Source organism: Bufo gargarizans, chromosome 2, assembly GCF_014858855.1.
Source record: "Bufo gargarizans isolate SCDJY-AF-19 chromosome 2, ASM1485885v1, whole genome shotgun sequence".
Lineage (NCBI taxonomy): Eukaryota > Metazoa > Chordata > Amphibia > Anura > Bufonidae > Bufo > Bufo gargarizans.
In genome coordinates, this window is record NC_058081.1 from 53,453,151 (window position 1) to 53,471,425 (window position 18,275).

Consider the following 18,275-nt stretch of genomic DNA (forward strand, 5'->3'; position numbering starts at 1 on the left):
TCCGTATAATAGGGACGTGGTGCTTACGTGTGTCATCCGTTTTTTAACGGTCCGAAAAAAAAACGGAAGGGTTAAAATTAAATGTCCATTCCTCATCATCGCTAATTCTACCAAGCCAACCATAGTAAACCAGGTCTAAGTTGAAATCGCAATGCGATTACTTTAACGTTATATTAATCGCATTGCGATTTCAACTTAGAGCTGTGTTTCTAATGGGTCAGCTTGCTAGAATTAACACGAATATGGAATATAGCAGTGCTAAGTTAAAATCGCAATGCGATTAATATAACTTGAAGTAATCGCATTGCGATTTCAACTTTAAGTTATATTAATCGCATTGCGATTTCAACGTAATTCTCAAATCCGACAGTACATTCTAGTATGGAGGCGTTCCCATGGTGATGGGGACGCTCCATGAGCACGGAAGTTGGCATGAAATGGGGTTTCCTAGAATGTTTTCAGTCCAGGGGTCCGCAAAAAACGGATGACATACGGATGCATTTCCGTGTGCTATCAGTTTTTCACGGACCCAATGACTTTCTATGGGGCCCCGGACCGCGATTTGCGGCCAAGTATAGGACATGTTCTAAAATAAAAGGAACGGACACACGGAACGGACAGCACACGGATGAGAATAAAAGGCATTCCGAAATTTTCGCGGACCCATAGAAATGAATGGGTCCGTGCATTGTCCGCCAAAATTGCGGAACGGATGCAGAAGAAAAACACGTTCGTGTGAATGCTCCCTTAGATTGCACACAGGTGGACATCATTTCACTAATTATGTGACTTCTGAAGGTAACTGGTTGCACCAGAGCTTTTTATGGGCTTCCTCACAAAGGGGGTGAATACATACGCACATGGCAATTTTCTGTTTTCTATTTCTAAACAATAGTTTTATTTATATATTTTTCTCATTTCACTTCACCAACTTAGACTATTGTGTTCTGATCCATCACATAAAATTCAGATTAACAAAACATTGAACTTAAGACTGTAATGTACCAAAATACGGAAAAAGTCAAGGGGGGTGAATACTTTTGCAAGGCACTGTAATACTTAATTTCCCCTGTGGTGGCGCTGAAGGGAAATGGAACACTTACTTTCCCACAGATTAAAAACTATGTACACCTTCTGAGGTAATTTTTGTTTATGATTGCATTTTACTCATTTTTGGCAAAAAAAAAAAATCACATTTTCAACTGACCTTTATTAAAAAATATTGAGTCGTTCTGTCACAAAGGGTTAACTTTTTTTCTAACTGTGTGACTTTTTGTCGTCATCTAATAAAAAAAAAACTGAAATAAAGTGGCCTAAATGGGAGGAAATGTTCAAAAACCCCAAACACTGTGGTGTGTTTATAACCGGGGGAGACATTTCTCCGCATGTGATCCGTTGCTAACGGCAATCCCCAGCAAAAATGCACACAATGGAGGATGTCGGCAGCGGACCACATGCACTACAAGATGGGATAATGTGTGGATACAAATATAAAAATACATAATTCACGACAAAAGGTGCACCACAATGATATGCAACTGACAACACTGGCTAATCCCTCAGGCTGATGTTAAGAACTGAGACTTTAGCCAATGTATTCAAGTCAGGAAAAAAACGTAGCCCTGCGCACCCCGTCAAGGTATCTCAGTGTGGCATGGGTCCTACCACTAGACTGCCTACGCTGTGTGAACATGGTCTGTGAACCAGCAGTACGCAATGGCACATTCTAAACATATCAAGAAAAGTTTTTTGGTTTTTTGAGCATTTCCTCCCATTTAGGCCACTTTATTTCAGTTATTTTTCTTGTTATGTTTAGAATGTGCCATTGCGTACTGCTGGTAGCATTATGTTGCACCTGGTGGCCTGTGTCACATGGCCTGTTATAGGTGGGGCTTACAGCCTTATCAGCTCTCCCACTACATGAGTGATCTCACTGTGGAGGTATGTAGGAGCTTGGCTGTAGATTGTATCTTAGCACCTCTTAGACCATGTTCACACACCATAGGTAGTCTAGTGGTAGGTACCCATGCCAAACTGAGATACCTTGACGGTGGTGCAAAAGAGCTCCGATGTGTTCCTGATAGGAATACATTGGCTAAAGTCTTAGTTCTTAACATCTGCCTGAGGGATTAGCCAGTGTTGGCAGTTGCATATCATTGTGGTGCATCACAGTGATTTTCGTCATCTAATAACCCTTATCTCTAAACTAGAGGTCATAACAGTAAGATAAGAAATGAGCTAAAATGAGCGTTTATAAGGTCAGAGAGAAGAGATAAGGAGCCTGTCAGCTCCCCAACTGACCGAAAAGACAAAAAATCCAGAGGCTGCTACTAGAGCATCTCAGCTCTGTACAGAAAAAGGTCTCCATATTTTTTAGTAAAGACAAATTGAAAAAATGATCTTTAGCTCAAAATGAGTACAATTGAATAATAAAAAATTATCCCAAAGGTGTAGCTTTAAAGCTGATCTGTGAGGAAGGACACACTAGCTATTCTCACGGGACCCTTCTATGAAGAGGAGAACCCATTTTAGAGACTCCTTTGGGAAGACAAAAGATAATCCAGACACTAGCCACTTTAGAACAGTGCCCAATGGAACCTACCTGTTTTGTCACTGAATCAATTAGCCTCACAAATAGGTCTTGTTCCGTTCGGACACCTTAAAAGACAAAATAAGGCATGAGAAGGCAAATAAAATAGCAGACAATAACTATATATGTACTCACACAGAGAAAATCATAATGCGCCCAGTTAGAAATGCCGAATTGCTGTAAAAATCTGCATGCGTTTACGTCTCAGGCAGATATGCAAATAATTACAGGTGTGGTCTAATTAGACACTTGGGGGGTCATTTATTATATTGAAATATGTCTATATTATGCGTATTCCAGGTTTAGTTGCTGCAATGTTTCCCCGCTCACGACAGGTCTAAAATTACGAGCCTGGCTTGGGTGGAGAGGGGGGGGGGGGGGGGGGCGTTAGGCCCGTCTGATTTACTATTTTCTATGCCGGTTTTAGACTTATAAAAAGGTCTAAATGTAAGACAGCCAAGAAGCAGTCTATTTAGAACTGCTGGAAGATCCGGCAAAGTTATGAAGAGGCCGGCGCCCCTTCGAAATTTCGGCGGATCTACCGCCAGCTATAGGGTTTTATTTAGTCCAGTGTCTAAAATGCCGATCTTAATAAATGTGCTTCTTGGTTTTGCCATTAGTCTTGAAGAGTGTTCCTCTCGGTGAGGTACCATTGGCTGATAGACTTGTCTCTACGACATGCTCAAAGACATTTTGCCCAGGGAACAGACTTTGAAAGGAGGCACATCAATGGACATAGAGAAGCAGGATGGTCGTATCGGTGAACTGCCCGTCTGTTAGGCTGTTCTGTTCTAGATGTTAGGAGGTGTTGAGAGCAGTGGTTATGTGAGGCACACACAGAGGACAGGTTCTGGACTGCCCAGACAGACCACCAGTGGAGAGGATTGTTTGATCCACTGACAAACACAAGCAGCTTTCACAGTTTTGTTGTCCACCATACAGACACAGGTGGCTCCTTCATTACATACCCCTGTCTCTACCTGGACCATTTCCAGGAGCTTAGCAGAAGGAAAGTTGATGTCATGGTGCTCATTACGTGTCCTGCCCCTTACAGCCAGCCACCACCTCCTTGGTTTGCAGTGGTGTCGTGAATGAGAAATCTAGACTGCTACGGAGTGGAACCGTATCATATATATAGATGAATCCAAGTTTTGTTTGGGATCCGACAATGGTCAGGTAGGGTTCAAGTATGGAGGCCTTGTGGTGAGCACTTTGCCTTTGCGACACACTGTCCCAACTGCTGGAGTGATATGTGCAGGACATTCTGCGGCCACATGTGTTCCTCTCATGGCAGGACTTCCAAATGGCATTTTTTGGCAGGATAATGCTTGCCCACACACACAGCAAGGGTTTCCCAGGAATGTTTCCACCAGACTTATCACCAATCGAGCATTTATAGGATCAGCTGGGACTCCAGCCTCAGCAATCTACGAGTGAGCAGGATCTACAGACCCAGCTGTGACATTTGTGGGCAAATGTGGTGTAGGATCCCATATAGAACCTGTATGCCTCTATGTCCAAACGTATCTCATCTTGTATCCAAGCTAGAGGCACCCAACAGCTCATAGAGCATTCTTTTTTCAATGAGTTTATATATACCTATATATTATATACACCCCCTTAGTATTAAGTACATGGACTCACCGTTACTATAGAGGAGTTGCAGCCGGTAATGGGTGCCATTATTGGTTTTCTCAGTGCTCAGTTCCTTTGAAATAAAAGTGACAGATGAAAACAATAGTATACGGTATGATTATTACACAACCCCGAACAGAAAGAAAGCCTAATACTCATTACAAAGGGAATTCCCTCGTTAGTCATGTATCATTGTACGGGATCGGCAGTCAATAATCAATACTTCATGGTCAATTAGTGCCTCGTGCCTCAGTATCAGCCATGAGAAGAGGATACTATATCAGGGATCAATATGCCATATATCACATATCACACTGGACATCTGGGGATATCTGATAAATACCAGCTGTCACGTAGGACTGTCCAGCTATATGCACAGGACCATAGGGAACCCCAGCAGGCCGCTATGGAGCAGAATATATAGGGTTTTTGTAAGGGCATATAATGTAAGAGCCACGGCTTCAATGAAAACCACATGAATAACAGGGGAAGTATTCTTAGTGTTAACACAAAGGCGGCATTCACCATATACCACATACATTACTGTGCTGGCCGTCATGACATCTCACCTCCACTACAGAGAGGATATAAAGTGCAGTATACAGGCAGCATATACTCCATACCACATACATTACTGTGCTGGCCGTCATGACATCTCACCTCCACTACAGAGAGGATATAAAGTGCAGTATACAGGCAGCATATACTCCATACCACATACATTACTGTGCTGGCCGTCATGACATCTCACCTCCACTACAGAGAGGATATAAAGTGCAGTATACAGGCAGCATATACTCCATACCACATACATTACTGTGCTGGCCGTCATGACATCTCACCACCACTACAGAGAGGATATAAAGTCCAGTATACAGGCAGCATATACTCCATACCACATACATTACTGTGCTGGCCGTCATGACATCTCACCACCACTACAGAGAGGATATAAAGTCCAGTATACAGGCAGCATATATTCCATATTACATACATTACTCATGACGTCTCACCACCACTACAGAGAGGATATAAAGTGCAGTATACAGGCAGCATACACTTCATACCACATACATTACTGTGCTGGCCGTCATGACATCTCACCACCACTACAAAATGGATATAAAGTGCAGTATACAGGCAGCATATACTCCATACCACATACATTACTGTGCTGGCTGTCATGACATCTCACCACCACTACAGAGAGGATATAAACTGCAGTATACAGGCAGCATATACTCCATACCACATACATTACTGTGCTGGCTGTCATGACATCTCACCACCACTACAGAGAGGATATAAAGTGCAGTATACAGGCAGCATATACTTCATACCACATACATTACTGTGCTGGCCGTCATGACATCTCACCACCACTACAGAATGGATATAAAGTGCAGTATACAGGCAGCATATACTCCATACCACATACATTACTGTGCTGGCTGTAGTGACATCTCACCACCACTACAGAGAGGATATAAACTGCAGTATACAGGCAGCATATACTCCATACCACATACATTACTGTGCTGGCCGTCATGACATCTCACCACCACTACAGAGAGGATATAAACTGCAGTATACAGGCAGCATATACTCCATACCACATACATTACTGTGCTGGCCGTCATGACATCTCACCACCACCACTATAGAGAGGATATAAACTGCAGTATACAGGCAGCATATACTCCATACCACATACATTACTGTGCTGGCCGTCATGACATCTCACCACCACCACTATAGAGAGGATATAAAGTGCAGTATACAGGCAGCATATACTCCATACCACATACATTACTGTGCTGGCCGTCATGACATCTCACCACCACCACTATAGAGAGGATATAAAGTGCAGTATACAGGCAGCATATACTCCATACCACATACATTACTGTGCTGGCCGTCATGACATCTCACCACCACCACTATAGAGAGGATATAAAGTGCAGTATACAGGCAGCATATACTCCATACCACATACATTACTGTGCTGGCTGTAGTGACATCTCACCACCACTACAGAGAGGATATAAACTGCAGTATACAGGCAGCATATACTCCATACCACATACATTATAGCCTATACTGAAGGCAGTGACAGGCATTAATCCATTCTATCAGATACAGAACTGCACGGACTGTCCTTCCCTTTACACCAGAACCAGTACATTATAGATGCAATCACTATATAGTAATTCATAGACTCCAACACATACAGCTCTCACAGACTCTCTCTATTACCTACAGCTCTCTATAGAGGGTAATAAGGTCAACGGAAGGATTAAAATCACATAGAGTTCAGTTCACTATATACTGATAGACCATCCTACTCTCTATACCACATACAGCTCTCTATATTCTCATAGACCATCCTACTTTCTAGACCACATACAGCTCTCTATATACTGTTAGATCATCCTACTCTCTATACCACATACAGCTCTCTATATACTGTTAGATCATCCTACTCTCTATACCACATACAGCTCTCTATATACTGTTAGATCATCCTACTCTCTATACCACATACAGCTCTCTATACTGTTAGATCATCCCACTCTCTATACCACATACAGCTCTCTATATTCTCATAGATCAGCCCACTCTCTATACCACATACAGCTCTCTATATTCTCATAGATAATCCTACTCTCTATACCACATACAGCTCTCTATATACTTATACCACATACAGCTCTCTATATACTCATAGATCATCCTACTCTCTATACCACATACAGCTCTCTATATACTCATAGATCAGCCCACTCTCTATACCACATACAGCTCTCTATATTCTCATAGATAATCCTACTCTCTATACCACATACAGCTCTCTATATACTCATAGATCATCCTACTCTCTATACCACATACAGCTCTCTATATACTGTTAGATCATCCTACTCTCTAAACCACATACAGCTCTCTATATACTCATAGATCATCCTACTCTCTATACCACATACAGCTCTCTATATACTCATAGATCATCCTACTCTCTATACCACATACAGCTCTCTATATTCTTACAGATCAGCCCACTCTCTATACCACATACAGCTCTCTATATTCTCATAGATAATCCTACTCTCTATACCACATACAGCTCTCTATATACTTATACCACATACAGCTCTCTATATACTCATAGATCATCCTACTCTCTATACCACATACAGCTCTCTATATACTGTTAGATCATCCTACTCTCTATACCACATACAGCTCCCTATATACTCATAGACTATCCTACTCTATATACTACATACAGCTGTCTATATACTATTAGATTATCCTACTCTCTATACCACATACAGATCTCTATGTACTGTTAGATCATCCTACGCTCTATACCACATACAGCTCTCTAAATTCTCATAGACCATCCTACTTTCTATACCACATACAGCTCTCTATATACTGTTAGACCATCCTACTCTCTATACCATATACAGCTCTCTATATACTGTTAGACCATCCTACTCTCTATACCACATACAGCTCTCTATATACTGTTAGACCATCCTACTCTCTATACCATATACAGCTCTCTATATACTGTTAGACCATCCTACTCTCTATACCACATACAGCTCTCTATATACTGTTAGATCATCCTACTCTCTATACCACATACAGCTCTCTATATACTGTTAGACCATCCTACTCTCTATACCACATACAGCTCTCTATATACTGTTAGACCATCCTACTCTCTATACCACATACAGCTCTCTATATACTGTTAGATCATCCTACTCTCTATACCACATACAGCTCTCTATATACTGTTAGACCATCCTACTCTCTATACCACATACAGCTCTCTATATACTTATAGATCATTCTACTCTCTATACCACATACAGCTCTCTATATACTGTTAGAACATCCTACTCTCTACACCACATACAGCTCTCTATATACTCATAGTCAGTTATACTCTCTATACCACATACAGCTCTCTATTTGCTCTTAGACCATTGTATTCTCTACACCAGAGATTTCTCCTGTAGTCTATTAGGCATGCTCTCTATATCAAACACAGCTCTCTATAGACTTTGTGGCCATCCTAGAATATTTACTATACCATATAGCCCTCTACAGCCTCTTCGACCATCCTCTCTATATCACAAGCTCTATATGGACTTCATTCGATACCACATACAGCACTATTAAGAATCATAGGAACATATTGGGGTCATTTATCAAACTGGGGTAAAGTAGAACTGGCTTAGTTGCCCATAGCAACCAATCAGATGCCTCCTTTCATTTCGGACAGCTCTTTTGAAAGATGAAAGGAGGAATCTGATTGGTTGCTATGGGCAATTAAGCCAGTACTACTTTACCCCAGTTTGATAAATGACCCGAATTATGCACAACTCAGTACAGACACTATAGAGGTTTTATATATCACACAGAGCAGTATACTGACTCTTCTGGATATACAATTCCTTCACATTGGACCACACACCAGTCTGCAGACACTTATGGGGTCGGTCCCTCAGTCTCTATGATGTACAGCAGCGCTCACAGACACTTATGGGGCCGTCCCTCTGTCTATATGATGTACAGCATCGCTCAAAGACACTTATGGGGCCGGTCCTCAGTCTATATGATGTACAGCAGCGCTCACAGACACTTATGGGGTCGGTCCCTCAGTCTATATGATGTACAGCAGCGCTCACAGACACTTATGGGGCCGTCCATCAGTCTATATGATGTACAGCAGCGCTGACAGACACTTATGGGGCCGGTCCTCAGTCTATATGATGTACAGCAGCGCTCACAGACACTTATGAGGCCGTCCCTCAGTCTATATGATGTACAGCAGCGCTCACAGACACTTATGGGGCCAGTCCTCAGTCTATATGATGTACAGCAGCGCTCACAGACACTTATGGGGCCGTCCCTCAGTCTATATGATGTACAGCAGCGCTCACAGACACTTATGGGGCCGTCCCTCAGTCTATATGATGTACAGCAGCGCTCACAGACACTTATGGGGCCGTCCCTCAGTCTATATGATGTACAGCAGCGCTCACAGACACTTATGGGGCTGTCCCTCGGTCTATATGATGTACAGCAGCGCTCACAGACACTTATGGGGCCGTCCCTCAGTCTATATGATGTACAGCAGCGCTGACAGACACTTATGGGGCCGTCCCTCAGTGTATATGATGTACAGCAGCGCTCACAGACACTTATGGGGCCGTCCCTCAGTCTATATGATGTACAGCAGCGCTCACAGACACTTATGGGGCCGTCCCTCAGTCTATATGATGTACAGCAGCTCTCACAGACACTTATGGGGCCGTCCCTCAGTCTATATGATGTACAGCAGCGCTCACAGACACTTATGGGGCCAGTCCTCAGTCTATATGATGTACAGCAGCGCTCACAGACACTTATGGGGCCGTCCCTCAGTGTATATGATGTACAGCAGCGCTCACAGACACTTATGGGGTCGGTCCCTAAGTCTATATGATGTACAGCAGCGCTCACAGACACTTATGGGGTCGGTCCCTCAGTCTATATGATGTACAGCAGCGCTCACAGACACTTATGGGGCCGTCCCTCAGTCTATATGATGTACAGCAGCGCTCACAGACACTTATGGGGCCGTCCCTCAGTCTATATGATGTACAGCAGCGCTCACAGACACTTATGGGGCCGTCCCTCAGTCTATATGATGTACAGCAGCGCTCACAGACACTTATGGGGCCGGTCCTCAGTCTATATGATGTACAGCAGCGCTCACAGACACTTATGGGGCCGGTCCTCAGTCTATATGATGTACAGCAGCGCTCACTTACACTTATGGGGCCGTCCCTCAGTCTATATGATCTACAGCAGCGCTCACAGACACTTATGGGGCCGGTCCTCAGTCTATATGATGTACAGCAGCGCTCACAGACACTTATGGGGCCGGTCCTCAGTCTATATGATGTACAGCAGCGCTCACAGACACTTATGGGGCCGTCCCTCAGTCTATATGATGTACAGCAGCGCTCACAGACACTTATGGGGTCGGTCCCTCAGTCTCTATGATGTACAGCAGCGCTCACAGACACTTATGGGGTTGGTCCCTCAGTCTATATGATGAACAGCAGCGCTCACAGACACTTATGGGGCCGTCCCTCAGTCTATATGATGTACAGCAGCGCTCACTTACACTTATGGGGCCGTCCCTCAGTCTATATGATCTACAGCAGCGCTCACAGACACTTATGGGGCCGGTCCTCAGTCTATATGATGTACAGCAGCGCTCACAGACACTTATGGGGCCGGTCCTCAGTCTATATGATGTACAGCAGCGCTCACAGACACTTATGGGGTCGGTCCCTCAGTCTATATGATGTACAGCAGCACTCACAGACACTTATGGGGTCGGTCCCTCAGTCTATATGATGTACAGCAGCGCTCACAGACACTTATGGGGTCGGTCCCTCAGTCTATATGATGTACAGCAGCGCTCACAGACACTTATGGGGCCGTCCCTCAGTCTATATGATGTACAGCAGCGCTCACAGACACTTATGGGGTTGGTCCCTCAGTCTATATGATGTACAGCATCGCTCACAGACACTTATGGGGCCGTCCCTCAGTCTATATGATGTACAGCAGCGCTCACTTACACTTATGGGGCCGTCCCTCAGTCTATATGATGTACAGCAGCGCTCACAGAGACTTCTGGGGCCGGTCCTCAGTCTATATGATGTACAGCAGCGCTCACAGTCACTTATGGGGTTGGTCCCTCAGTCTATATGATGTACAGCAGCGCTCACAGACACTTATGGGGCCGTCCCTCAGTCTATATGATGTACAGCAGCGCTCACAGACACTTATGGGGCCGTCCCTCAGTCTATATGATGTACAGCAGCGCTCACAGACACTTATGGGGCCGTCCCTCAGTCTATATGATGTACAGCAGCGCTCACAGACACTTATGGGGCCGTCCCTCAGTCTATATGATGTACAGCAGCGCTCACAGACACTTATGGGGTTGGTCCCTCAGTCTATATGATGTACAGCAGCGCTCACAGACACTTATGGGGCCGTCCCTCAGTCTATATGATGTACAGCAGCGCTCACTTACACTTATGGGGCCGTCCCTCAGTCTATATGATCTACAGCAGCGCTCACAGACACTTATGGGGTCGGTCCCTCAGTCTATATGATGTACAGCAGCGCTCACAGACACTTATGGGGCCGTCCCTCAGTCTATATGATGTACAGCAGCGCTCACAGACACTTATGGGGCCGTCCCTCAGTCTATATGATGTACAGCAGCGCTTACAGACACTTATGGGGCCGTCCCTCAGTCTATATGATGTACAGCAGCGCTCACAGACACTTATGGGGCCGTCCCTCAGTCTATATGATGTACAGCAGCGCACACAGACACTTATGGGGTCGGTCCCTCAGTCTATATGATGTACAGCAGCGCTCACAGACACTTATGGGGCCGTCCCTCAGTCTATATGATCTACAGCAGCGCTTACAGACACTTATGGGGCCGTCCCTCAGTCTATATGATGTACAGCAGCGCTTACAGACACTTATGGGGCCGTCCCTCAGTCTATATGATGTACAGCAGCGCTCACAGACACTTATGGGGTCGGTCCCTCAGTCTATATGATGTACAGCAGCGCTCACAGACACTTATGGGGTCGGTCCCTCAGTCTATATGCTCCCAGACATCTCGCACTGTACAGTGACATACTGTCCTATGAGGCTCATAATATAAATCATCTACAAGGTAACGTGAACCCACCTTATCATTCTCCACGAAGTCCACGAAGGTGGTGCGCTCGATCTCTATGGGCTGCCCCTGCCGGTCATACAGCGCCAGCACGAAGTGGAAGAAGTTGGATTTCCGTAAGTTGGAAGGAGGTTGCTTCTCAAAATGTGCCCGGGACACGGCGACCCCACTGCAAGAGAGCGACACGTTATATGTCTGTGTGCTGCAGGACTGCCGCCTGGACCTGGGTTACTTCTTATACATGGACCATATTGTACACCGTGTGTGCTCTGGGGGATATGTAATATAATACTGCCCCTGCACCCAGATATATAATACTGCCCCTGCACCCAGATATATAATATAATACTGCCCCTGCACCCAGATATGTAATATAATACTGCCCCTGCACCCAGATATATAATACTGCCCCTGCACCCAGATATATAATACTGCCCCTGCACCCAGATATATAATATAATACTGCCCCTGCACCCAGATATGTAATATAATACTGCCCCTGCACCCATATATGTAATATAATACTGCCCCTGCACCCAGATATATAATACTGCCCCTGCACACAGAAATGTAATATAATACTGCCCCTGCACCCATATATGTAATATAATACTGCCCCTGCACCCAGATATATAATATAATACTGCACCCAGGTATATAATATAATACTGCCCCTGCACCCAGATATATGATATAATACTGCCCCTGCGCCCAGGTATGTAATATAATACTGCACCCAGGTATATAATATAATACTGCCCCTGCACCCAGATATGTAATATAATACTGCACCCAGATATATAATACTGCCCCTGCACCCAGATATGTAATATAATACTGCACCCATATATATAATACTGCCCCTGCACCCAGATATATAATATAATACTGTCCCTGCACCCAGATATATAATATAATACTGCCCCTGCACCCAGATATATAATATATTACTGCCCCTGCACCCAGATATATAATATATTACTGCCCCTGCACCCAGGTATATAATATAATACTACAGCATGAGATGTGCTAAGCTTCCAGGAATATTCAGCAGGATGTTATGTGTGTGAGATAGATAATAGATGATAGATAGATATGAGAGAGATAGATAGATAATAGATAGATATTTAGGTAGACAGATATTAGATGGATAGACAGACAAATAGATAGATAGATAAAAAAAAAAGAAGCAAAATAAAGTGTTTATTCACCCATGTGGACCTGAGGTTTCGGCTGAAGACTAGAAAGGCTTTAGCATTGAGCTGAAATGTGGTGTCCACATGGGTGAATAAACACTATTTTGCTTTTACTTTTTTTAAAATCTTTTTGGGCATTGGTCTAGTCCCATAGGGCTTGTACCTCACTTTTGTCTTTTCTTTTCTTGTATTGGATCTGCTGCTGCCATTTTGGATATGTATAAATAGATAGAAAGATGACAGATAGATAGATATGAGATAAATAGATATTAGATAGAAAGATAGATAATAGATATATGATAGATAGATAGATAGATAGATAGATAGATAGATAGATAGATAGATAGATAGATAGATATGGGATAAATAGATATTAGATAGATAGATGGATAGATAGACATGAGATAAATTGATATTAGATAGATAAATAGATATGGGATAAATAGGTATTAGATAGACAGATATTAGATAGATATGAGATAAATAGATAGATAGATAGATAGATAGATAGATAGGAGATAGATAGATAGATAGATAGATATGAGATAAATAGATATTAGATAGATATTAGATAGATAAAAAGATATGGAATAGATAGATATAAGAATTGATAGATATAGATAGAAGCAGCAGAGATAACAAAGTAGCAGTGTGCCAGCAGCTGAGGACATGACCATACATCTAAAGAGTAAAGGAACTCCAGAAAAATAAACTTCCATATAAAGAAAAGTCCCAGTAAAAAGACTGAAAAGTTGCACTGGAAAATAAAGGACCTTACACTTGACCAATATCTGGGAGTGCTGTGGTGTTTTCCCCACTAGATGTATAGAAAGATAGATAGGTAGATGTGAGAAAGACAGACAAATGTAAAAGATATAGAGATAGATAGGAGTTAGATATATAGATAGATATAGATATGAGATGGAAATAGCAGAGACGCAAGTTGTAACCTGGAACACAGATCGTGCACTGCATCATCTCTGCTGTTCCGAATTATGTGAAAGGTTTAGTATTACAGGGGAAATATACATTACACAACCGCATAAGTAGAGTGTGATATACAGGTCCTATATAGAATGTGATATATTATATATACAGGTCCTATATACAGTGTGATATATTATATATACAGGTCCTATATACAGTGTGATATATTATATATACAGGTCCTATATAGAATGTGATATATTATATATACAGGTCCTATATACAGTGTGATATATTATATATACAGGTCATATATACAGTGTGATATATTATATATACAGGTCCTATATACAGTGTGATATATTATATATACAGGTCCTATATAGAATGTGATATATTATATATACAGGTCATATATACAGTGTGATATATTATATATACAGGTCCTATATACAGTGTGATATATTATATATACAGGTCCTATATACAGTGTGATATATTATATATACAGGTCCTATATAGAATGTGATATATTATATATACAGGTCATATATACAGTGTGATATATTATATATACAGGTCCTATATACAGTGTGATATATTATATATACAGGTCCTATATAGAATGTTATATATTATATATACAGGTCCTATATACAGTGTGATATATTATATATACAGGTCCTATATACAGTGTAATATATTATATATACAGGTCCTATATAGAATGTGATATATTATATATACAGGTCATATATACAGTGTGATATATTATATATACAGGTCCTATACACAGTGTGATATATTATATATACAGGTCCTATATACAGTGTGATATATTATATATACAGGTCCTATATACAGTGTGATATATTATATATACAGGTCCTATATACAGTGTGATATATTATATATACAGGTCCTATATACAGTGTGATATATTATATATACAGGTCCTATATACAGTGTGATATATACGTCTCCCCGCACTGCCCCAGCGCTATACCGTATAGTGTAATATCCTATTACAGAGCACACTGTGCTTATCAGGTCAGGCTTGATGTATAGCACTGTAAATAGATTGATAATAGATAGATAATAGACAGGAGATGTAGATGTAGAATATGAGGACTATGTCAGGACTGTAGGGAAAGTGGGAAAACTTCAGCTGAATCCCACAGGTTATAATATAGTGATATATAATAGTTCTACAATATCCAGCTCCACATTACAGTAATATCCTACTCCTATTAACGGATCCAAAATATTACTACAGTACCCATCTAAATAACAGTACTAAAATTCACCGAATCCCAATGTTCCTATAATAACAGTATATACAGGATATCACCAGCGTCTATAAGCAGAATGTACCAGGCTAGCCTCTGCTACTAATACAATATCCCGACACTTTCTATTCATATCGGAAGTCCTAGTATCGTACGATAAATACTGACATACTAATAATGTAATACACAATAATACCCGGATGGACGATGCTGCTATGTCCTGTGTGTTCCGATCTCCCGACATATAGCTATATCTATAAAACTCAGAATAAAATATTCTTTACAATCGAGATCTCAGCTGTGATGGTGGATGATGTGAAGTCTCCGTGTATTCCTTATAATCGCAGCTTATATGTCTGACTACATGACATATACAGTGTGAACGAAACCGTGAGACTTTAATAAGTTATAATGTTACAGTGCCCGACATCATGGTGACATGTGTGCAGTAATGTCTGTATGTAAAACTTCCATCCATCCATCTAATATTTACCCATCTATCTATCTACCTAATATCTATCTATCTATCTATCTATCTATCTATCTATCTATCTATCTCTATCTATACTTTTTAAATACAAATTATGTTGTTTTTTTATAGATCAAATATGAAATAAAAATTCTAAACCAAAACTCAGAAATTCATGAAATGACCATACTAACAATATAGAGAAATATCTATGATGATTAATTCACCATTTCATGCCCGCACCCCGATAATAATCAGTAGCGTTTCTGGCAGTCCTATGTAAAATTGCAGATTAAAAATATAATAGAGTTGTGTTAGCTCTGCTACATCTGTGTTTACATAGGGTAGTTGATAGATAGATAGACAGACAGAGATAGATGAGATATGTAGGTGGAGGTTATCCTGCACAGTACACTTCCCCTATAGCCGGGCAGTTGTAGAGAGGTGACATCCATGGGCACAGCCCGGTGGGCACAGTGTCTGGGACTCCCCGTCTCCGCACCTCCTCAGCTCTGCTATACTCCGGGAGACCTTTTCCATGTAACCGCCTGAGCAACTTTTTAGTCTCCTGCTGCCTTAACACACTACAATCCCCATCATGTACTGTCAGGTCCTGCTGAGACTTATAGTTCTTCATCCTGTAGTGATGAGGGTCCTGGCAGCTTAGGTCAGTTGCTGTGATACATCAACATGCATTACCGGTGCCGAATGGGTGTTGTAGTCTCACCACATACTGAGTATAGCTTGTCATGGCTGAGTCTTGCTGGGACTTGTAGTGTTACAGAAGACTCTTGCTGGGACTTGTAGTGTTACAGAAGACTTGCTGGGACTTGTAGTGTTACAGAAGACTTTCTGGGACTTGTAGTGTTACAGAAGACTTGCTGGGACTTGTAGTGTTACAGAAGACTCTTGCTGGGACTTGTAGTGTTACAGAAGACTCTTGCTGGGACTTGTAGTGTTACAGAAGACTCTTGCTGGGACTTGTAGTGTTAAAGTTGTGCCTTGCTGGGACTTGTAGTGTTAAAGCAGTGCCTTGCTGGGACTTGTAGTGTTACAGCAGTGCCTTGCTGGGACTTGTAGTGTTACAGAAGACTCTTGCTGGGACTTGTAGTGTTACAGCAGACTTGCTGGGACTTGTAGTGTTACAGCAGATCTGCTGGGACTTGTAGTGTTACAGCAGACTTGCTGGGACTTGTAGTGTTATAACAGACTTGCTGGGACTTGCAGTGTTAAAGCAGACTTGCTGGGACTTGCAGTGTTACAGCTGTGTCTTGCTGGGACTTGCAGTGCTTTAAAAGTGCATTATTAGGACCTACAGCCTCTGAAGTAAAGCCAGTGCCATCTATACGCCTGTCAGCACTGCCTGGCTGGCATTTGTAGTTCTCTAGTTTGAATCTCTTTCTAATACTACACCAGTATATCCCACTGTATGTACCAGCGTTGTCGGCCAGTGTTTGCACAGCCATAAGTTGTCAGCTTTCCTCCCTGTGCAGTACTACTACATGCTCCACCTTTGTGCACCACTGCCTGCCTGGGACTTGTAGTCCCCCACCTTCTAGGTCCACCAGTTACCCAAATAACATTGACATAAGCATGCAGAAAGTTCCTGTGCCCAGCACCCCTACATTTCTAGGGGGCATGGTGCCTCTTACCTCTGAGCTGCCACCTTGGCATCCACAACACCAACATTCCTCACCCAGGACCTGACAGGATCCATCCCAGCTTCAAGGGCTTTGTCTCTCAGGGCAGATCCTTTTCTTCCTAAAGTGTCCTGGACCCCAAACATTGAGGGCTGGCAGCAGAGAAGTTTTGGGGAGGTGCCAGTGTCCTCCACATGCAGCCTCCTTGTCACCTGCTCTAGGACCACAGTAGCAGCAGCAGCAGCAGGGTGCCTCTGAATCCTCTGCCCCACCACAGCCTGCACTGAGGCAGCATCAGCTCAGAGCATGAATGAGCCCCCCAGAGGGGAGGGGCCTGGCCGGTATCCTGCTCCTGATTGGCCAGCTCCTGCTACAGGACCTTCCCAGATGCTGAAGCCATTAACCCCTGCAGCGGCATCACTCTTGTCCCATTGCATGTGTGCTGCCATAGTGCAGTGCCCTGACACAGACAGCTGGAGTACAATACAAAACCGACATAAAAGAAAGTATAAAGTATATGTAGAAAATGATAGAATTATCCATAGATATAATATAACACAAACCTGCACTTTTGTGGCATTAACTTATGGTGCACAAGGAAGGGGAGAAATATGCATGGATTCAATGAAAACCCTAATACTGTCTAAGGGCTCGTTCACACGACCGTATGTCTTTTTCAGTGCTTTGTGGGACGTTTTTCCCAGATCCATTGTTCTGTTTTTTTTCCAGGTGTTTCCGGTTCCGTT

General features: G+C 42.6%; 1 protein-coding gene across 2 annotated transcripts in view; it reads right to left on the reverse strand.

The window, feature by feature from the left end:
- Window positions 1-17,786, reverse strand: part of EBF2 (EBF transcription factor 2) — a 129,254-nt gene extending 111,468 nt beyond the window's left edge. For both annotated transcript variants that reach the window (XM_044282908.1, XM_044282907.1), the window contains exons 1-4: window positions 17,542-17,786; window positions 12,021-12,177; window positions 4,235-4,298; window positions 2,603-2,658 (exon numbers count right to left, since the gene is read on the reverse strand). In XM_044282908.1, the coding sequence (XP_044138843.1) occupies window positions 2,603-2,658; window positions 4,235-4,298; window positions 12,021-12,177; window positions 17,542-17,675 (411 nt within the window). In that variant the 5' untranslated portion in view covers window positions 17,676-17,786. The remainder of the gene's footprint in view (window positions 1-2,602; window positions 2,659-4,234; window positions 4,299-12,020; window positions 12,178-17,541) is intronic.
- Between the last annotated feature and the right edge of the window lie 489 nt (window positions 17,787-18,275).